Genomic DNA, 22,662 nt, shown 5'->3' with positions numbered 1-22,662 from the left:
TCAATGCCAATGAACTTGAGACCCCTCGGGTCTCCATCATGGTACCGTCTGAAGTGCACCCCAACTGGGGCAGTGGAGCTCACACTCTTTATGCTTTTAACGTGCTCAGAGATGCGCTCGCTAAGTTCACGTGTAGTTTTACCAACATAGAAAGCACCACAAGGGCATTTCAGTAAATAAACGACAAACTTCGTTGCACAATTAACATTGTGTGAAAGACTCCACTGCTTCCCGTCAGGGAGCAAGACAGAGGCACCAACATGCATAAACCTGCAGAAGGTGCACCCACCACACGTGTATGTCCCTAGGACACGACAATGTGGTCTTGGGGCACCCAGCCCCTCAAAATGGCCCCTAACAAGGGTGTCCCTCAAGGAGGGGGCTCTCCTGAAAGTAATGTTGGGTCTTGGTGGAACCAACGAGGACAACCGCGAATCGTTAACCAAGGTGGGCAAGGTGGGCAGTAGACACTAAGGTTGGCCCGCGACTAGGTCCTAGTGTACAATTTCGGCCCACTTTGTATTTGAGTTTGACACCCCTGCTCTACATGGAAATAATTGACTGCATTGTGCAGAACGGCAAACATCATACCATAGTAAAATCAAAAAGCAGAAAGTGCCTCAAAACACCCCACCTGTCCAGTAATTTATAAAGTATGCAAAATCATTTTTATTGAACAACCATAAAACATTATTAAAAACAATTAACAGACATAGACCTGATAATGCGAGGTATAAATATCACATAATCATAATATAGTATAAATAATCATAGTGACGAATAATCCAGTAGAAAACCAATAAAGTGCTAGTACTATTAATGCAAAAATAAGACTAAAAGAAACACAGAATGCAATAAAGTGCCAATGATATCAATGCAAGAAATGTGCAATGCAGATATTACAACGAGGAGAAGACACAAAATGCACTGCTGTGTAAATATAGATGTTGAAATGAACCACCAGAAAAACAAATTAGAAGAAAGCTGCCAAAGTGTACAGAATGCAAAGGGGGAAGCGAAGACAACTAGAAGTGACTGGTTGATGAGAGTGAGAGGTGCCACTGAGAGGTTTCTACCGGGAAACAACATGAAGTCCGTCATGGAACTGCCGCTGATCCCTCGCGATTCGCCCAACAGAACCTTGTCAAGGAAGATGCATTATTGCTGATTATGTAAATCATAGGCAAATATGCAAACTCTGGGTGTTTTTAAGTCCTACCCCATTAAGGTTTATTAATCCAGGACATGTACTGATGTGGATTAACCAATCTGAAACAGTCTGTATGCATGTTGTATTATTGTGGTTCTGTGCAATTAACAAGCTGGCACATCACTGCATTCCAGCAGTTCTGGAGGTGTGGCTAGCTTGCAGGGACAACAAAGGGATGATTAGCATATTCAGAAGTGATGCACTGTAGGAGGCCTCATATACTCAACCTCATATATCCAACCTTAATAATCGCAAATACCTTCTGTTTTAAGAAGGCAAATTTCTGTTTTGCATAGCATTTTAGTAAGAGAGCTTTTTAGTAATTTTTAGCCCCTTACTTACTCCTAGGAGTTCAAGTTCACCATGAGCTTGATGGGCAATGTAGAAAAAGACCTTTATTTTCACTTTAGGTTCATTTTCAAGAATGATATAGGTCCTTTGGGCACTTTTGTTAAGTTATAAAATACACCATGCTTATTTTACATTTAAAGCTTCTGCTATTGCAAGCATTCAGCTAATCAATATGAAAAGTAATTTTTTTCTTTACATTTTATCTGCAGATCTTACAAAAAAAGAAAAGCTACAAAGTCATTTTCCACTGACGATGTTCAGCAGATGAAGAGCATGTTGCAGAATAGTCTGTATCACGTCCGCAGAAGGGTAATAGGCATTTAGAGGCATGAAATTATCAATAAATCGAGGAGTATTATTTTTTCTATATAGAATTGAACACGATTGCACTGATGCCGATGGGAGTGCGAAGGGGCGCACATGTGTGGCCGGGCCACGCATGCACAGTAAGCCCCGACTCCCAAAGTTACTGGGCCAGATTGCAGAGGAACGAGGCGGTGGAGGAGGAAACCGAGGGATGGATTAGCGTGAAGGCCCCTTTCATGCTGATCCGTTGCTCGCCATCCTCCTCCCCAGGTATGTATAAAACTTATTTTATCTGTCCTCTCAGGTTTACTTTAAACTGAACCTCCAGACTAAAAATCTACTCAGCAGCACTGAAAAGGCTTGGTGTTTCTTTAACAGTTTCACAGCATCAGAACTTTCGTTTTTTTACCCAAGCCTCATTTTTAGTTGCACAGAAGCTAAGCTCCACCCCATCAAAGAATTATGCCTGGGTATTTTTCCCCTGATGCTGTGCAAAGCATGATGGGATTTCTGATGTTGTTGTTCTTGTTGGGAGCGGTGATCAGGACACAGGACAGTTGGAACTGTGTCTCATGCTCCCTGTTACCTCCTTTCAACCAAAAGGATGGCTGCCCCTCATAAAAATCATAAACATTTGCCTGTTCTTTTTAAACAGGGTGGATAAGAGATTATATTACCTATCTATTTTATTTAACATAACTATTGTAACTTAAAGGGGAACTGAAGAGAGAGGTATATGGAGGCTGTCATGTTTATTTCCTTTTAATCAATACCAGTTGCCTGGCAGCCCTGCTGGTCTATTTCTCTGCAGTAGTATCTGATTAAACCCAGAAACAAGCATGCAGCTAGTCATGTCAGATCAGACTTATAAGTCTGAACCACTGAAACACCTGATCTGCTGCATGCTTGTTCAGGGGCTATGGCTAATAGTATTAGAGGCAGAGGATCAGCAGGGCTGCCAGGCAACTGGTATTGTCTAAAAGGAAATAAACATGACAGCCTCCATATACCTCTTTCTTCAGTTCCCCTTTAATGACAGTATGCTTGTTTAGGCTGAAGTTCCTCTTTAAGGTCATAATTAATCATATCATTATAGTGTTATCTTTTATTTTACCTAATTCTCATCTGCTCTTTCAGTCATCTTCATATGTAAAGTATAATTTACCAGAGGACTATAATGAAACACAAAGCAGAGAAATCCTCATACGTCGCTATTCAAGCTCGAGAAAAGGAAATAGTCTGCCATGGGGAGGACAGGTAAAGACAAAATATTTCAAAATATAAACACAAATGACTTAAAGAGGTACAGTAGTGATGTATGGTAAAATGCAGTAAATTATTCAGGATACCCACTTTTAAATTAGTTGAAAAATTATCTCCCAGGAGAAAACTCAGGAGAAAAAGTGAATTGCATATGGCCCCTGGTCTCTCAGCATGCTCTAAGAGGAGATTTCTGCATAACTAAATAGCCCAGGGAGTGTAGAGTTACATATATATATATATATATATATATATATATATATATATATATATATATATATATATATATATATATATATATATATATATATATATATATATATATATATACAATATAAAGCAATATGGAGATATAAAAAGTGTTTCTCCCCGTTTTTTTTTTTGCATATTAAAAAAATGACATTTAAAAACAAATACAGAAATAGTTACCTTAGGGACTCAATTTTTTTTTAAATGTATGTAATGAGGGTATATTACTATTACCTTTGCAAATAAGGGCTTGTAATTAGTTATGGATACAAAACTGAAAAATGCACCTTTATTTCCAAATAAAATATTGTCACCATACATTGTGATACGAACATAATTTAAATGGTGTAATGACCAGGACAAATGGGCAAATAAAATACATGGGTCTTAATTACAGTAACATGTATTATTTTAAAACTATAATGGCCAAAAACTATGATTTTTTTCTAATTTTTTCCTTATTATTGCTGTTGAAATGCATTTAGAATAAAATAAATCTTTTCAAAATGTACCACCCAAAGAAAGCCTAATTGGTGGAAAAAAACAGGATATAGATCATTGCGTTGTGATAAGTAGTGATAAAATTATTGGCAAACGAAAGGGAGGACTGCTGAAAGGTGAAAATTGCTCTGGTCCATAAGGGGAAAAACCTCTTAGTGGTGAACTGGTTAACTGTATTATTATGCTGGCACATTACTTGGCAAAGGTTTATGTACATGACTAGTTTAAGCAAGCATTAATACATTGATTACCATAATGTACAGTGACATGAGATGTTATTTTGTGCATCATTTGTTACATTTTATGAGATGGTAAATGTAGATACAATGGTCTTGTTGGATGAAATCCAATGTGTAAAGTCTTTTTTTCTTAAATGACAAGAATTTTCAGATATTATTATTATTATTATTTATTGTATTTATAAAGCGCCAACATCTTACGCAGCGCTGCACAATAGATAAATGGGTTAACATACAGGTAGAGCATACGGAAACTCACAACAAAACAAGATCATGCAAATGATTTGATAACAATACAGTGTCATAGGTCAAAATAGAGACTGTTCGAGTCTACAAGAGGGGTGGTTGCGAGTAAGATTGCATAATCAAGCTGGATACATTAGGGAGGAGAGCACTGCCGGAGGCTTACAATCTAAAGGGTGGGGTGGAGACAATAGGTGCGTCTTTTGAGAGGGGGTCTAACAGAACATATTATGGTGCTGGTGTAAGGGGGTATGCGAGCGTGAAGAGGTGAGATATTGTTTTTTTTAGGTGATCATGCCCATTACAGTTATTCTCTACTGCTCCTGGATCTCGGTCAGCTGCTACCTGGGTTTTGCCGTTATTAACCCAAGAATGTGTCCCAGGATAATCCTTATCGATAACTCTTCCTAGCCATTGTTAGCTTTTATTATCTATGTGTCATTCATTTTACATAACCCCAGTCATGTCTATATCAGTTATTCATGCACTGGACATTTCTGTTGGAAGTTTCACTTACAACTTTACAATATGTAGTAATACAGCAGTAACTTCCTATGGGTATTATTTCTGCCACGGCCACAGAACTTTTGAGTAGAATCTATTTTTTATAATATGCTCTAATACTGTAAGGCTTTGAGTTGACTATCTGCAAAACAATTTGTTGTGGATAAGTTAGTTCAACTTTAAGAAAATAAATAACTATTTCACTTAGATTCTCTTCAAACCATGAACATTCTTACAGCTTTTTTTTTTTTCAACAGACCAATATCCAGGATGTACGTTATTTATCACTTCCTTATGACAATTATAAAGGAAGGGGAGACAGAATGGGATCTTTTCAAGGTAATGTTTATGATAACGATAGTAAAATACGTATGTATTGTTGAAGGATGTTAAAGGAAGCTGAAAGCAGAAATGGGATGAATCTCATTGATATTGCAACAGGTTACTTTTCAGGTGTTGAAATAAGAGAGTGTCTGACAATATCAATATATAGGCCATTAAAGAGACTCTAAAGTCTAATTTTTTACCTAGTTTTCTTATATAATCCTCTTCAGCATTAATGCCCTACTAGAATCGCTGCATCCCTGCCGCAGGTGGCTGATTTATTACAGAAAAACCGACCTGCAACGTTCCACGACTTTGCAGGTCGCAGATCTTGCTGCCCTGGAGAGGCAGAGCTTTGAGCTGTAGCTCTGCCTCTCCACAATCAGTCTCCACGGATCTCTGCCTCCTCCCCGCCCCTCTCAGTGAAAGAAGACTGAGAGGGGTGGGGGGAGGCGGCGATCAGCAGAGATTGATTGTGGAGGAGGCAGAGCTTTAGGCTGAAGCTTTAGGCTTCTAGGAAGTAAAGCCCTGCGAGCCCGGGAGCTTTGCAGGGCTTATTCTTTGTAATAAATCATTCATCTGCCGCAGGGATGCGGCGATTCTACTAGGGCATTAATGCTGAAGAGGATTATATAACAAAAGCAGGTAAAAAATGAGACTTCAGAGTCTCTTTAATGGAGCCAGCTAGAGAATTACTAGAACATACTGCTAATACATGAATGGTGCGAATGCCAAAATCTTGTGTGTGTACGTTTGCTAAGAAAAATTCACGGTCATGTGGCTGTATAGGAATTCCTGAATCTTGACAATAGTGCAACACCTGCCAGCAGGTGAGGCTGTTCCTCTGAGTTGATGCATGAAGTTGTATTTTAAGCATTTGCACTGACAAAAAAAGTTTATAAACTATCTCACAAAGTTTAAATTTTTTGTTAATTTTTGTAAATAAAAGTTTTTTTTAAAAAAAATATTTTTTTAATGAAAATAATAATAAAATAAAAAAATGTGGAGACCACCAGCATGTGTGGAGACCACTACTCCTGGAGCAATATCTGCCAACATGGTTCATAACATTGGGGCATTCCGCTAAAGGCAATGACAAATCCTACCCTACCTCCCTTCCTTTTTCATATGGCTTTGTTATCCAATGTTACTGACAAGGTTCTCATCTCATTTTAAGGGATGTTGTGGTAAACTATGTGTGCGTGTGTGTGTGTGTGTGTGGGGGGGGGGGGGGGACAAAGTTTAAGTTGTTGCTCCTGTAAATTGGCTGGATTCAGTTCCTGAACTGGCAAAACTGGGCACAAATATTTCATAAAGTTGTGTTTGGTGCTTACTTCTCCCCGATCACTACAAGTCAGCTGATTGGCACTCTCCCAAGCAGCCCATTCTGTGCTCTGGACGGAGGAGGAAGAAAAATGATGGTCAGTTGAGTAGGCTGTAAGTCAGCTTATCTCCGGAGAGGAGGCCACCACGTACCCACACTTTGGATTTTCACCTGCATAATGATCACAAGTGATTTGTATTGGTGACAAAAATCTAGTGTGTGTATGCAGTTTTACTTTAACATTTACACCATACACCCTCAGACACACCTCTACATTATTGTTATGACCTGTCAACTCCCCATACTCCTTCACAAGAAGGTGAAAAAGTACAAATGTAAAACAGTAGTGCAAAGCCTTAGGCTCGGTCACATGTAAAAAAACATGGTTCAATCTGGTTTTTGTATTTCAAAGAGTGTTTCTGCTTTGTGATGACACTTTGATAACTCATTGGCATTGAGGTTTAATTTAGTTTAACCTCCTTGCCGGTTACCCCGAGCTCAGCTCGGGGTAACCTGCGCAGGAGGATTTCTCAGGCCCCGCTGGGCCGATTTGCATAATTTTTTTTCCCTACACGCAGCTAGCACTTTGCTAGCTGCGTGTAGTACGCGATCGCCACCGCTCGCCGCCGATTCGCCGCTACCCGCCGAGCCGAGCCGCCCCCCCGCCCCAGACCCCTGCGCAGCCTGGCCAATCAGTGCCAGGCAGCGCTAAGGGGCGGTGACGTCGGTGGCGTCATCCCGCCCGGTAGCCATGGCGACCGGGGAAGCCCTGCAGGAAATCCCGTTCTCAACGGGATTCCCTGCATACTCTGATCGCCGAAGGCGATCGGAGTGGGTGGGGGGATGCCGCCGCTTAGCGGCTATCATGTAGCGAGCCCTGGGCTCGCTACATGATTTAAAAAAAAAAATTAAAAAAAAGTGCGGCGCTGCCTCCTTGCCGGATTTTTTAGACCTGCAAGGAGGTTAAGGAGGAGCTTTCAGCAATACTATCTCAGGAAAAAAGCACACACTTATATAAGTAGCTAAATACTTGCTCTACTCACATAACATATGCATTGCACTGTACACATTTTTATTTTAGTGATTTTTCTATAGTAAAAAAGAGAACATGCTTCTTAGGATTTTCCATTTTCACTGTTTATCTTTGATGCCAATCCTGACATCATTTCCTCCCTTAATCTGTCTGTGCATGCTTTGCCCACCCTCCTCCCAGTCTTCAGACACTCCCACCCAGCTCTCCAATAGAAAGTGCATTATCATTGTGTGACTGTAGAACTGGTTTATTTTACTTTTCTCAGCTTCTCAGCATGGGAAACATTGGCCAAGCTCATTTTTCTTTTGGATATATCACGATGGTACATGCTAGGCTGGCTTCAGCATGTAGCATTGTAGTGTGTTGTGTTGGTGGTATAATGGTTAGGATAGCAGCCTACAGAGCGGTAGGCCTGGGTTCTATTCCTGGCCAATGTGAGTTGGCTTTTGACATGCTACAAATCCTTAAGCAAGCTCATTTTTCTCTTGGATATATCATAATGGTACATGCTAGGCTGGCTTCAGCATGTAGCATTGTAGTGTGTTGTGTTGGTGGTATAATGGTTAGGATAGCAGCCTACTGAGCACTAGACCTGGGTTCGTTTCCCAGCCAATGTGAGTTGGCTTTTGACATGCTACAAATCCTTAAGCAAGCTCATTTTTTGGGTTCAATTCCCGGCCAAGGTATGTAAGCTGGCTTTTGAAATACTACAATTCCCTGGAAGTTGAGACCCTCCTCCCTCCGGGATGAGGGAGAAAAAGGACTATGGGAACAGTTAATAGGGTCTATGGGCTACCATATAGGATAAACAAGGTTGCTTTTGCGATTATTTCAATTTTTCCAGCGGAATCCAGAATTCCGCGGAATTTCGTAAAAATCCGGCTGAATTTTCATAGCGACGGAATTTAACGCTGGCGGAATCCGCAAATTCCGCCGGAATCCGCAAATTCCGGCGGAACGGAATTTGCTCTTTCCGATCATCCCTACCAGCCACACAAAGAAATTTGCAGGGCATGCTGGGTTTTCTTTTTTTCTTCTTTACTTCCCCTCAGACATAACTAATACAGCCTGATTAGCTGAAGCCTCTTTCCCACCCTATTCCTCCCTGATTGGCCAATGTTTCTCATGCTGAGAAGCTGAGAAAAGTAGGAGGAGGGAATAGAAATAGTTGTTATCAGGTAGAAATCAGTTTGGTGGAGAAACAAATTTGAATTCCGTAAAATTCCATGGAATTATAAAATTTTCCACGGAATTCTGTTTTAGTGCTATAGCAATTCCGTTCCGTCATATCAGAACCAGAATCACCAAATTCTTCTTCTTCTTCTTCTTTTTTTTTTTTTAAAGAAATGCAGCTATTTTTGAGCGTAACAAATAGCTGGTGGCGCACGCATGTTGGAAGCGCCATTGTATGTGCTCCCTGGCAGTGGAAACACACAGACAGCAGGAGGTAAATTCAGCAGCAGGAGGAGGAGGATGAGTGTGTGGCAGCAGGCAGTCAATGAGGCAGGCAGCGTGACATAATAGCCCTGGTACCTAGCGGTGATACCAGGGCTGTAAATAAACACAGCAGGCAGGAGGTCCCAGACAGCGGTCGTGCAGCCCACATTGTGTCCAATACACAACTGGGACAACACAGTTTTCAACCCGGGCACCTCAGAAAAATTAAACCTCTTTTTTTTTGGTTTTTTTTGTTTTGTTTTTACAACAAATTACACAGATATAGCTATTTTTTGACGTAATAGCTGGTGGCAGAGTGGCAGCAGAAGGTAAATCTGTGTACCCTGGCAGTGGGAAACACAGACAGACAGCAGCAGCAGCAGGAGGAATGGAGGAGTAATTATGTGTGCAGCTATTGTTTGACGTAATAGCTGGTGGCAAAGTGGCAGCAGAAGGTAAATCTGTGTACCCTGGCAGTGGGAAACACAGACAGACAGCAGCAGCAGCAGGAGGAATGGAGGAGTAATGTGAGCAGCTATTGTTTGACGTAATAGCTGGTGGCAGAGTGGCAGCAGAAGCTAATTCTGTGTACCCTGGCAGTGGGAAACACAGACAGACAGCAGCATCAGCAGGAGGAATGGAGGAGTAGTGTGAGTGTGGCAGCAGGTAGGCAGCGTGACATAATAGCCCTGGTACCTAGCGGTGATACCAGGCCGTAAATGAACACAACAGGAGGTCCCAGACAGCGGTCGTGCAGCCCACATCGTGTCCAATACACAACTGGGACAACACAGTTTTCAACCCGGGCACCTCAGAAAAATTAAACCTTTTTTTTTGTAATGGTTTTGTAGTTTTGGTTTTACAACCAATTACACAGATATAGCTATTTTTTGACGTAATAGCTGGTGGCAGAGTGGCAGCAGAAGGTAAATCTGTGTACCCTGGCGTTGGGAAACACAGACAGACAGACAGCAGCAGCAGCAGGAGGAATGGAGGAGTAATTATGTGTGCAGCTATTGTTTGACGTAATAGCTGGTGGCAGACTGGCAGCAGAAGGTAATTCTGTGTACCCTGGCAGTGGGAAACACAGACAGACAGCAGCAGCAGGAGGAATGGAGGAGTAGTGTGAGTGTGGCAGCAGGCAGGCAGTGTGACATAATAGCCCTGGTACCTAGCGGTGATACCAGGCCGTAAATGAACACAACAGGAGGTCCCAGACAGCGGTCGTGAAGCCCACATCGTGTCCAATACACAACTGGGACAACACAGTTTTCAACCCGGGCACCTCAGAAAAATTAAACCTTTTTTTTTTTTTAATGGTTTTTTGGTTTTGTTTGTAAAACAAATTACACAGATATATAGCTATTGTTTGACGTAATAGCTGGTGGCAGAGTGGCAGCAGAAGGTAAATCTGTGTACCCTGGCAGTGGGAAACACAGACAGACAGCAGAAGGGCAGTACACAGCAGCCCACTGTAGGTGTAAAATGTGTGGCTGCAGGCGACGTAATAGTCAAAGTGAACCAGGCTGGCTTAGTGAGCAGGAGCCAGGAGGTGGTAAAGGGTGGTAAGGCACATTAACGATGGTTCTTAGCCAGTTCATGTCCCATTCTCGCCGACAACAGGGGCCAGGAACTCGCCTTCCACCCACGCCTGGTTCATCTTGAGAAACGTCAGTCTGTCCACAGACTTGTGAGACAGACGTGAGCGTTTCTCGGTGACCACACCACCAGCTGCACTGAAGCAGCGCTCGGACAGCACGCTGGAAGGGGGGCAGGACAGCACTTCCAGGGCGTACTGCGCCAGCTCGCTCCAGATCTCCAGGCGCTTGACCCAATACTCCATGGGATCAACAGGGGCATCGCTGTCAAGCCCGCTGTAGGACCCCATGTAGTCAGCCACCATGCGGGTCAGGCGCTGGCTGTGACCGGTGGAGGATGCTGCTGCATGCACCTCCTCTCTAGTCACTGCTGCCGGAGCCTCTACAGTCCTGTAGAGCTCTTGGCTGAGAGACAGCAGGTCTGTGGGGCGCTTGCTGCTGGATGCAGGCACCTGCTGCTGCCTCTGTGCTGGCTGCTGGACAGTGGGGGTGGAAGGCTGGGAGAAGGCTTCCTCCAAGCGCTCAACAAGGGCCTGCTGCAAGCTCCTTATTTGTTGCGCTGGGTCTCCTCCTGCAGGCGGCAGGAACTGGCTCAACTTCCCCTTGAGGCGTGGGTCCAACATCATGCTGATCCAGATGTCCTCCCTCTGCTTCATCTGGATCACCCTGGGGTCTCTGCGCAGGCACGTCAGCATGTGCGCTGCCATTGGGAAGAGGCGGGCCACGTCTGCTGGCACATCGACGGCAGTGCTGCTGTCCTCATCCTCCTCCTCTGCCTCGTCAGCCTCATCCTCTCTCCACCCCCGCACCAACTCAGCTGCACTGTGCTGCTCCCCCTCATCAGCAGCAAGGTCAGGGACCTCCACCAAGTCCTCCTCCTCCTCCCCCTCAGAGGTGGACTGTGCAGCTGCTTGCCGCTCCTGCTGGTCCAAGGCTGCCGCTCCCTGTTCCAGCAAAGCATCGAGGGCCCTGTTCAGCAGACAAACCAGGGGCACCCACTCGCAGACCATAGCATGGTCCCTGCTCACCATGTTAGTGGCCTGCAGAAAGGGAGCCAGCACTAAGCACACCTGCTGCATGTGCCTCCAGTCATCATCGGGGACGATGGACGGGATGTTGCTGGTCTTGTCCCTTCTCTGAGCGGCGGAAACAGTGGCCAGGGCAAGGTACTGTTTGACAGCGCGCTTCTGTTCAACCAGACGCTCCAACATCGCCAGGGTGGAGTTCCAGCGAGTCGGAACGTCAAGGATCAGCCGATGGCGTGGCAGATCCAGCTCCTTTTGCACGTCTTCCAGGCTCGCACAGGCTGCAGCCGAGCGCCGGAAGTGACGCACAACGTTCCTTGCCATTTCCAGCAGTTCGCCCATTCCCTGGTAGGTGCGCAAGAACTTCTGCACCACCAGGTTCAGCACGTGGGCAAGACAGGGGATGTGGGTCAGGTTTCCCCTGTCTATTGCGGCAACCAGATTGGCCCCATTGTCGGCCACCACCTCTCCGACTCTGAGGCCTCTGGGGGTCAGCCAAATCCTCTCCTGCTCCTGGAGTTTGGCCAACACATGGGTTGCCGTCAGCTTGGTCTTCCCAAGGCTGACCAAGTGTGCAGCAGCGCTTGGCAGTGGCGGGCCTTCACGCTGCTGCTGAGGCGGGGGGTTTGGCCAGGTGTGCCGGAGGATGGCAAAGGATCGGAGGAACCTGCTGCAGTTCCCCTGACCCTGCGGGTGGCACCACCCACTGTGTTGCTGCTGCTGCTGTGCCCGCTGCTGCTCTCCCATCCTCACCCCCTTCCACCAAGCTGACCCAGTGGACAGTGAAGGACAGGTAGCGGCCTGTCCCGAAGCGGCTGCTCCAGGAGTCCATGGTGACGTGGACCCTTTCACCAACCGCGTGCTCCAGCCCTCGCTCCACATTGGCCATCACAAAGCGGTGCAGTGCAGGAATGGCCTTGCGGGAGAAAAAGTGTCTGCTGGGGAGCTGCCAGTCTGGGGCTGCGCAAGCAAGCAGCGCACGAATGTCGCTCCCCTCCTGCACGAGCGTGTACGGCAGGAGTTGGGAGCACATGGCCCGTGCCAGCAAGCCGTTCAGCTGCCGCACGCGACGGCTGCTGGGAGGCAGAGCCCTAACCACCCCCTGGAAGGACTCGCTCAAAAGGCTCTGGCGTGGCCTTTTGCTGGCACGGGAATCAGCAGACACAGCAGAGGAGGCCACTGAGGACTGGCTGCCAGAACAGGCCTCAGTGTCGGCGGCAGGAGTTGCAGAGGGGGGAGGAGCAGTGCGTTTCCGCACTCCTGCTGGTGCTGCTGGAGGAGCAGGAGGGCGGGTGGCTGCTGTTGCTGCTGCTGCTGCTGAAGGCTGTGCAGTGATGGGTGTGGTGCCACTGCCAGCACCAGATGCCTTCAGCCTCTGGAACTCCTCATGCTGGTGGAAATGTTTCGCAGCAAGGTGGTTGATGAGCGAGCTGGTGCTGAACTTTAAGGGGTCTGCACCTCTGCTCAACTTCCGCTGACAGTGGTTGCAAGTGGCGTACTTGCTGTACACAGTGGGCATGGTGAAATATCGCCAGATTGGTGACAGAAACATCCCCCTACGGCATGGAAGCGCTGCTGCCTGTCTCCCTGTGGTGGTTGGGGGGGGGGCTTGGGTGCGGCTGGTGGTGGTACTGGCAGATGCTGCTGCTGCTGCTGCTGAGCCTGAGACACCAGCAGGCTGTGGGACCTGCCTACTGCTGCCAATGCTTGCAATGATGCGCCTCCTTGCAAGGCCCACAAGCGCATCCTCCTCCTCCTCCTCAGAGCTGCTGAGGACGACATCCCCTGGAGGTGGTGGCACCCAGTCTCTGTCTGTCACCGGGTCATCATCATCCTCCCCCTCCTGAAACATGTCCTGCTGGGATGATGACCCCCCAAACTCCTCTCCTGATGCATGGATGGGCTGCTTGACTGTCGCCACAGTCTTGCTGTCCAATCCCTCATCCCCCAAAGTGCCCATCAGCATCTCCTCCTCAAGATCGCCAACAACAGCAGACAATTTACTCATGATGCCTGGGGTCAAAAGACTGCTGAATGACAGGTCGGCGAGTGACGGTGAACTGGCCTCCTCCCCAGACCCTGCGGGCGGCTGCTGCGAACAGGGGTGGTGGTGGTGGTGGTGAGGGTGGAGGCCTCGGATGCAGAGCTGATGGCGGGCTGCTCATCCTCCGTCATGAGTTGCACCACAGTGTCTGCATGCTTTTCCTCAATGGGACGTTTCCGACCCGGCTGGAGGAAAAACGGAGCAGGTGCTACACGCTGCTGCTGCTGTGTCTCTGCAGCGTGAGTTGCAGATGTTCCTGCTGGGCGGCGCCCAAGGCGTCCACGGCCAGTGGCTATGGGAGGAATGTTAGCCACTGACGCTGCTGCTGCGGAACTGTGCATGGTGGCGCGGCCGCGGCCTGCCACAATGCTGCTCCCTCTCCTCCTGATTCCCTTGCTGCCCTTCCCCTTGCCCAAACCGCGCTGGCTGCCACTTCCAGACATCTTCGATGTTTTGGGCGTATAGACAAAAGTTTTTTAAAAGGGCGGGTGAAAAGTGGGGTACTTTAATGGAGTGGGTTGGTGGGTGAGGTGACTGAGTGAGTGTCCCTAGTACAGTAAGTAAGTAGTAACAGTCAGGAAGTACAACTAGCAGTTACAATAATCAGTAGTAATCACAAGTAAATTTAGTGTGTGTACACTACAGACAGTGAGTGCACGCACGCGCAAACACGCGCAGGAGCTAGCCTATGAACAGTGACTGAGTGAGTGTCCCTAGTACAGTAAGTAAGTAAGTAGTAACAGTCAGTAAGTACAACTAACTAATTACAATAATCAATCAGTAATCAGAAGGAAATAGAGTGTGTGTAGTGTGTGTACACAGACAGTGAGTGCACACACGCAGGAGCTAGTAGCCTATGAACAGTGACTGAGTGTCCTAGACTCCTAGTACAGTAAGAGTAAGTAGTAACAGTAAGTACAACTAACTAATTACAATAAGCAATCAGTTATCAGAAGGAAATAGAGTGTGTGTAGTGTGTGTACACAGACAGTGAGTGCACACACGCAGGAGCTAGTAGCCTATGAACAGTGACTGAGTGTCCTAGACTCCTAGTACAGTAAGAGTAAGTAGTAACAGTAAGTACAACTAACTAATTACAATAAGCAATCAGTTATCAGAAGGAAATAGAGTGTGTGTAGTGTGTGTACACAGACAGTGAGTGCACACACGCAGGAGCTAGTAGCCTATGAACAGTGACTGAGTGTCCTAGACTCCTAGTACAGTAAGAGTAAGTAGTAACAGTAAGTACAACTAACTAATTACAATAAGCAATCAGTTATCAGAAGGAAATAGAGTGTGTGTAGTGTGTGTACACAGACAGTGAGTGCACACACGCAGGAGCTAGTAGCCTATGAACAGTGACTGAGTGTCCTAGACTCCTAGTACAGTAAGAGTAAGTAGTAACAGTAAGTACAAACAACTAACTAATTACAATAATCAATCAGTTATCAGAAGGAAATAGAGTGTGTGTAGTGTGTGTACACAGACAGTGAGTGCACACACGCAGGAGCTAGTAGCCTATGAACAGTGACTGAGTGTCCTAGACTCCTAGTACAGTAAGTAGTAACAGTAAGTACAACTAACTAATTACAATAATCAATTACAATAATCAATCAGTTATCAGAAGGAAATAGAGTGTGTGTAGTGTGTACACAGAAAGTGAGTGCACACACGCAGGAGCAGCTAGTAGCCTATGAACAGTGACAGTGAGTGTCCTAGTACAGTTACAGTATATAACTACAATACTAATACAATCAGTAGTAAAGGACAGCAGAAATACTGGTATAGAATAGAGAGAAATAAACAGAGGACAGAAGGACAGCTGCCCACACAGGCAAGGCCCTGAGGCCTAAAGCTGTAAGCCTGCAGCAGCTGGCCTGTCTCTATGTAACACAAAAGCTACTAACTAAAATACAATGTCTAACTAACTAACAACAATATAGGTGTGTATAGGAGGTGTATGTGAGCAAAAACGCTAGGTAAATGACCACAATAGAGCTCTTGCTAAGCCAAAGCACAAAGGAGCAACTCTCTCTCTGTACAAGTCTCAGGCAAGCACGGAGAAACCTAACATGGCGGCCGCTATTTATAGGGTAGGGGCTGGCCAGGGTCCCCCTCTGTGATTGGCTGCCGTCAGAGGGCCTGGGAGCCCTCTGATTGGCTCTAAGGACATCAATCTGGGCTATGACGCTATTCGAGCTCGGTACCGAGCTCGAATAGCGCCGTTTTGCTCGAATAGCTCGAATAGTGAATGGGCTATTCGAGTGTACTCGAATAGCCCATTCGAATAGCTACAGCTATTCGGAGCTCGAATACCGAGCTCGAATAGCTGGAAAAGAGCTCGAATATTCGAGCTCTGCTGAGCACCACTGCTGGGGAATGATCTTTTATGGACAAGAAAAGTAAGAGTGATTTTTAACTTTTGGATTTCCTTGTTAGCATCCTTATTACTTGTTTACCAGAAAGAAAGAAAGAATTGATTTTTGATTTCATGCCTGACAGTTACACTATAATGGTGTTTTATTCTAACAGTGTACTTGTGCGCATTCTTAGGTCTTTCAGATGATGACAATGACTCTGTTTTCACTGAGACAGGAGGGATATCACCCAGAGCTGCTTTTGAATCAACAAATACTGCATCCCATTACCTTCAAAGAAATAAAGGTATGAAGAACACAAGGACTACAATTGGATCAGGAAATTGGTCAGCCAAGAATAAGCCCCAAAAACACTTGAGAGCAAGATCACTATACCAGCCAGCTAAAAACAATCCTTCTTTTGACATAGTGCTTGAGGAAGAAGAAGAACATGAGTTGGACAGTGATGAGGACATTGTGTAGAACTGGTTCCAGGTGAAAAAATGGACTGATGCTTGGCGAATGCGATAAGAAATCAACTTCTTTCCCATTTCTGAAATGTCAGAGACTACATGTTTTGCTTGAAACACCAGCAGGAAATGCTAACAAATGTTTCTCTGCAACGGGTGTAGATGAAATTACGGTGACTGTGCTGCATAGCAAGCATGGCAATAACTTAAACTGAGCTTGCCAGGAAATGTTGGCATCGTCCTGATGATTTTATCAGTTGCTAATTTCTTTTTGATCAAGATCATCTTGTGGTTATACCAGTTGGTTTGTCAGTAAATCACAACAAGAGTTCAGTCAGTGAAGTCAGACAGACGAACTTGAAGTTATTTTGGGTCACTAAGTAAAATAACTGGTAAAGTCAATCAGTGTGTCAGATAAGTAACAATTCACTTTTATACATGGGTCACCTAAAGCAGCTTTTATTTTTTTTGCCACGTCGTCTGAACCTTAAGTGTTTGTGTATGTACATATTGTATTTATTAGTTAGTTGTTTGACTACAAATAATAAAGAATATTTGTGGACAGTATTGTAAGTGAGAAGTATAGTTAAAGTAGAGTGAGGTCATACACTGGGTAACTTTAGGATCCCAGAAAGTTGTATATGCATGTTTACATGGTCACACATGAAGATAATATAGGAGCATGCAAGAACCAACACCAGCAGCCCCAAGAATCAAAATATGATGAGGTTGATCAGATTGGTCAAATCAATACATAAAGAATAAATACATATTTAACCACTTCCGGATTCTCGGAGCGTATATACACGACCCTGAATCCTGAAGTGTATACCGTTCCATGTCAGTTCACGGAGGGTGTCTCCGTGAACACCCTGCGAGCCGATCGGCGGCTCGCAGGGTAAATGTAAACACACGGGGATGATCTTCTCCGGTGTTTACATGTATACGGCGCTGCTGCGCAGCAGCGCCGTAGAGGAGATCGGCGATCCCCGGCCTCTGATTGGCCGGGGATCACCGGCATCTGATAGGCTAAAGCCTATCCCATCAGGCGCAGGACAGAAATCCGTCCTGCGCCGCTCACAGGGGGAGGGAGAGGGAGGGAAGGGGAAGGAGGCCAGGAAGCGCTGCGGAGGGGGGCTTTGAAGAGCCCCCCCCCGCAAGCGCAAGCAGCCGGCGGCGATCAGACCCCCCCAGCAGGACATCCCCCCAGTGGGGAAAAAAGGGGGGAAGTCTGATCGCCCTGGCTGCTAGCTGATCTGTGCTGTGGGCTGGAGAGCCCACGCAGCACAGATCAGCACAAAATTTCATGGTGTGGAAGTGGTTAAACCAATGCTTCCTATGTCAAGGTAGGTGTGAGTTCTCCCATGTCACAGAATCTAATTGGCTAATCGTCCTGAAAGGGTCACTAGGCTGCCATTCCTTCTAGGCAATGGACTGTTTTGCTGCAAAAAGCCACCAGGTTCCACCCCCCTGGTATTGTCTTTTCAGTAACCGAGAGAACGGGTGACTCTGCATTGGAGAAGAACTAGTAGTACAAGAAGAGAATTGAGACATTTTGGCAGACTGAACAGGGTTAGTAAACATGCCAAATGTCAAGACATGCAGCAGTCAAGCAAAGTCTGTATCCAGGCATAAGTCAGTGCAGGTGGTGAGAATGTAAAAGTCAATATCCAGGCAGGGTCAGCAACAAACACAATAGGCAGGACAAGGTCATTCAGGCTGATGTCAAGATGGGTAATCAGGCAGGAATACTAGCACCAGTGCATTTTCTGTATATTACATTTTTTTCTCGAAGGCAGATGTTCTGATTTTGGCTACATGCTTGTTTCAGAAGTATGGCTATAAATTGAAAACTTCTCAAATCAAAAGATCAAAAAGTTAGTCAGCCCTTATGTATAGGAGACAAACTTGATGTGTGGCCTATCGGGCACTTCCGGTGTGACAACGTAAGTGTGCTAGGCCACATTGCCGCTGCGTTACCCTGCAGTAAAACACAACACAGGTTTGCAAGGCAAGTGTAAAAGGGGTCCATATTATTATAATGTTGCTTATTCTTTAGTGCACAGAGGAAGTTCTGAGTTACTTCCACTCCCCGGGGCTAACCTTAACACCATCCCCAACGGCCAATTTGCTGCAAAATTGTAAAACTCAAAAAGAAACAGTGTTTTTAGGCTGCATGGGCACCAAAATTTCCTCTTAATGCCAATATTTTAATGGGCACCTATGGTTCCCGTAATTAGGTGCCCACATTTCTGTGATCTGTTTAACCACTTGAGGACCACTGTGGTAAACCTCCCTAAAAACCAGGCTGTGTTTTGCATAATTGGCTACTGCAGCTTTTAGGCCAAGCTGCAGGACCGCACAACACAGCACATGAGTGATTCCCCCCCCCCCCCCTTTTCTCCCCACCAACAGAGCTCTCTGTTGGTGGGGTCTGATCGCCCCCCCGAGTGTTTATTTTTTTTTATAAATATTTGTGTGTTTTTTTTATTATTTTTTACGATTTTTTTTATATATTTATTTATTTAAAACCCTCCCTCCCCCCTGCCAGCCAATCATAGCGATCAGCTCTCATAGGCTTCACCCTATGAGGGCCGATCGCTCTCTTGTCCCCCAGGGGGAAAGCCGTGTCACACTGCTGTCCGCAGTACAACGCTGCTGCCGATCGCAGCGCTGTACATGTAAATAGACGGCGACCACGCAAAATCATGCAAAATGCAGCCCCAGGACTTGACGCCAATTGACGTTAGGCAGTCCTGGGGCTGCCGCTGCGACCATGCCCGTTGACGTGGGGCGGTCTTTAAGTAGTTAAAGAACTGTCAACCAGTGGTGCTCAGCAGAGCTCGAATATTCGAGTAGCTCGAATATTCGAGCTCTTTTTCAGCTATTCGAGCTCGGTATTCGAGCTCCGAATAGCTGGAGCTATTCGAATGGGCTATCCGAGTACACTCGAATAGCCCATTCACTATTCGAGCTATTCGAGCAACCCGGCGCTATTCGAGCTCGGTACCGAGCTCGAATAGCGTCATAGCCCAGATTGATGTCCTTAGAGCCAATCAGAGGGCTCCCAGGCCCTCTGACGGCAGCCAATCACAGAGGGGGACCCTGGCCAGCCCCTACCCTATAAATAGCGGCCGCCATGTTCCGTTTCTCCGTGCTTGCCTGAGACTTGTACAGAGAGAGAGTTGCTCCTTTGTGCTTTGGCTTAGCAAGAGCTCTATTGTGGTCATTTACCTAGCGTTTTTGCTCACATACACCTCCTATACACACCTATATTGTTGTTAGTTATTTAGACATTGTATTTTAGTTAGTAGCTTGTGTGTTACATTAGAGACAGGCAGCTGCTGCAAGCTTACAGGTTTAGGCCTCAGGGGGGCCTTGCCTCTGTGGGCAGCTGTCCTCTGTTTATTTCTCTCATCTATACCAGTATTTCTGCTGTCCTTTACTAATAGTATTGTAGTTATACTGTACTAGGAGTAGGACACTCACTGACTGTCACTGTTTATAGGCTACTAGCTAGCTCCTGCGTGTGTGCACTCACTCACTGTCTGTGTGTACACACACTCTATTTCCTTCTGATTACTGATAGATTGTTGTTAGTTAGTTGTACTTACTTACTACTTACTCTTACTGTACCCGTAGGGACACTCACTGTCACTGTTCATATAGGCTACTAGCTCCTGCGTGTGCGCACTGCACTCACTGTCTGAGTGTACACACACAACACACACTCTATTTCCTTCTGATCGCTGATTGATTATCGTAATTAGTTAGTTGTACTTACTGTTACTACTTACTCTTACTGTACTAGGAGTCTAGGACACTCAGTCACTGTCCATAGGCTACTAGCTCCTGCGTGCGTGCACTCACTGTCTGAGTGTACACACACCCACACTCCATTTCCTTCTGATCGCTGATTGATTATCGTAATTAGTTAGTTGTACTTACTGTTACTACTTACTCTTACTGTACTAGGAGTCTAGGACACTCAGTCACTGTCCATAGGCTACTAGCTCCTGCGTGCGTGCACTCACTGTCTGAGTGTACACACACCACCCACACTCTATTTCCTTCTGATCGCTGATTGATTATTGTAATTAGTTAGTTCTACTTACTGTTACTACTTACTCTTACTGTACTAGGAGTCTAGGACACTCAGTCACTGTGTTCATAGGCTACTAGCTCCTGCGTGCGTGCACTCACTGTCTGAGTGTACACACACAACACACACTCCATTTCCTTCTGATCGCTGATTGATTATCGTAATTAGTTAGTTGTACTTACTGTTACTACTTACTCTTACTGTACTAGGAGTCTAGGACACTCAGTCACTGTCCATAGGCTACTAGCTCCTGCGTGCGTGCACTCACTGTCTGAGTGTACACACACCACCCACACTCTATTTCCTTCTGATCGCTGATTGATTATTGTAATTAGTTAGTTCTACTTACTGTTACTACTTACTCTTACTGTACTAGGAGTCTAGGACACTCAGTCACTGTGTTCATAGGCTACTAGCTCCTGCGTGCGTGCACTCACTGTCTGAGTGTACACACACAACACACACTCTATTTCCTTCTGATCGCTGATTGATTATCGTAATTAGTTAGTTGTACTTACTGTTACTACTTACTCTTACTGTACTAGGAGTCTAGGACACTCAGTCACTGTCCATAGGCTACTAGCTCCTGCGTGCGTGCACTCACTGTCTGAGTGTACACACACCACCCACACTCTATTTCCTTCTGATCGCTGATTGATTATTGTAATTAGTTAGTTCTACTTACTGTTACTACTTACTCTTACTGTACTAGGAGTCTAGGACACTCAGTCACTGTGTTCATAGGCTACTAGCTCCTGCGTGCGTGCACTCACTGTCTGAGTGTACACACACCCACACTCCATTTCCTTCTGATCGCTGATTGATTATTGTAATTAGTTAGTTCTACTTACTGTTACTACTTACTCTTACTGTACTAGGAGTCTAGGACACTCAGTCACTGTGTTCATAGGCTACTAGCTCCTGCGTGCGTGCACTCACTGTCTGAGTGTACACACACTAAATTTACTTGTGATTACTACTGATTATTGTAACTGCTAGTTGTACTTCCTGACTGTTACTACTTACTTACTGTACTAGGGGACACTCACTCAGTCACCTCACCAACCAACCCACTCCATTAAAGTACCCCACTTTTCACCCGCCCTTTTAAAAAACTTTTGTCTATACGCCCAAAACATTGAAGATGTCTGGAAGTGGCAGCCAGCGCGGTTTGGGCAAGGGGAAGGGCAGCAAGGGAATCAGGAGGAGAGGGAGCAGCATTGTGGCAAGCCGCGGCCGCGGGCGCGCCACCATGCACAGTTCCGCAGCAGCAGCAGCAGCGTCAGTGGCTAACATTCCTCCCATAGCCACTGGCCGTGGACGCCTTGGGCGCCGCCCAGCAGGAGCATCTGCAACTCACGCTGCAGAGACACAGCAGCAGCAGCGTGTAGCACCTGCTCCCATTTTCCTCCAGCCGGGTCGGAAACGTCCCATTGAGGAAAAGGATGCAGACACTGTGGTGCAACTCATGACGGAGGATGAGCAGCCCGCCATCAGCTCTGCATCCGAGGCCTCCACCCTCACCACCACCACCACCCCTGTTTGCAGCAGCCGCCCAGCAGGGCCTGGGGAGGAGGCCAGTTCACCATCAGTCGCCGACCTGTCATTTAGCAGTCTTTTTACCCCAGGCACCATCAGGGTATTGTCTGCTGTTGTTGGCGATTTTGAGGAGGAGATGCTGATGGGCACTTTGGGGGAGGAGGGATTGGACAGCAAGACTGTGGCGACAGTCAAGCGTCCCATCCATGCATCAGGAGAGGAGTTTGGGGGGTCATCATCCCAGCAGGACATGTTTCAGGAGGGGCATGATGATGATGACCCGGTGACAGACAGAGACTGGGTGCCACCACCTCCAGGGGATGTCGTCCTCAGCAGCTCTGAGGAGGAGGAGGAGGATGCGCTTGTGGGCCTTGCAAGGAGGCGCATCATTGCAAGCATTGGCAGCGTCCCACAGCCTGCTGGTGTCTCAGGCTCAGCAGCAGCAGCAGCAGCATCTGCCAGTACCACCACCAGCCGCACCCAAGCCCCCCCCCCCCCAACCACCACAGGGAGACAGGCAGCAGCGCTTCCATGCCGTAGGGGGAT

The 22,662-nt window shown here is 46.4% G+C and overlaps 1 protein-coding gene and 1 long non-coding RNA gene across 3 annotated transcripts in view; one reads left to right on the top strand and one right to left on the bottom strand.

Annotated features, from left to right (window-relative positions):
- SLC9A4 (solute carrier family 9 member A4) overlaps positions 1-16,955 on the top strand; it is a 75,931-nt gene extending 58,976 nt beyond the window's left edge. Inside the window, exons 9-12 of the mRNA XM_068265287.1 lie at positions 1,771-1,870; positions 3,005-3,124; positions 5,121-5,202; positions 16,244-16,955. Coding sequence (XP_068121388.1) covers positions 1,771-1,870; positions 3,005-3,124; positions 5,121-5,202; positions 16,244-16,488 — 547 coding nt within the window. The 3' untranslated portion in view covers positions 16,489-16,955. The remainder of the gene's footprint in view (positions 1-1,770; positions 1,871-3,004; positions 3,125-5,120; positions 5,203-16,243) is intronic.
- The window catches only part of LOC137544238 (uncharacterized), a 78,089-nt gene that overhangs the window by 22,111 nt on the left and 33,316 nt on the right, over positions 1-22,662 (bottom strand). The window contains exon 1 of one of the 2 annotated variants that reach the window (XR_011025793.1): positions 6,522-6,606. The exons of the other annotated variant lie outside the window; for it this stretch is intronic. This is a non-coding gene — a long non-coding RNA (uncharacterized lncRNA). Of the gene's footprint in view, positions 1-6,521; positions 6,607-22,662 lie in introns of those variants that run through there. 2 annotated transcript variants of the gene reach the window in all.

The sequence above is a fragment of the Hyperolius riggenbachi genome, chromosome 2 (genome assembly GCF_040937935.1).
Source record: "Hyperolius riggenbachi isolate aHypRig1 chromosome 2, aHypRig1.pri, whole genome shotgun sequence".
NCBI classification, from domain to species: Eukaryota; Metazoa; Chordata; class Amphibia; order Anura; family Hyperoliidae; genus Hyperolius; species Hyperolius riggenbachi.
This window is presented reverse-complemented; position numbering and strand designations above follow the sequence as displayed.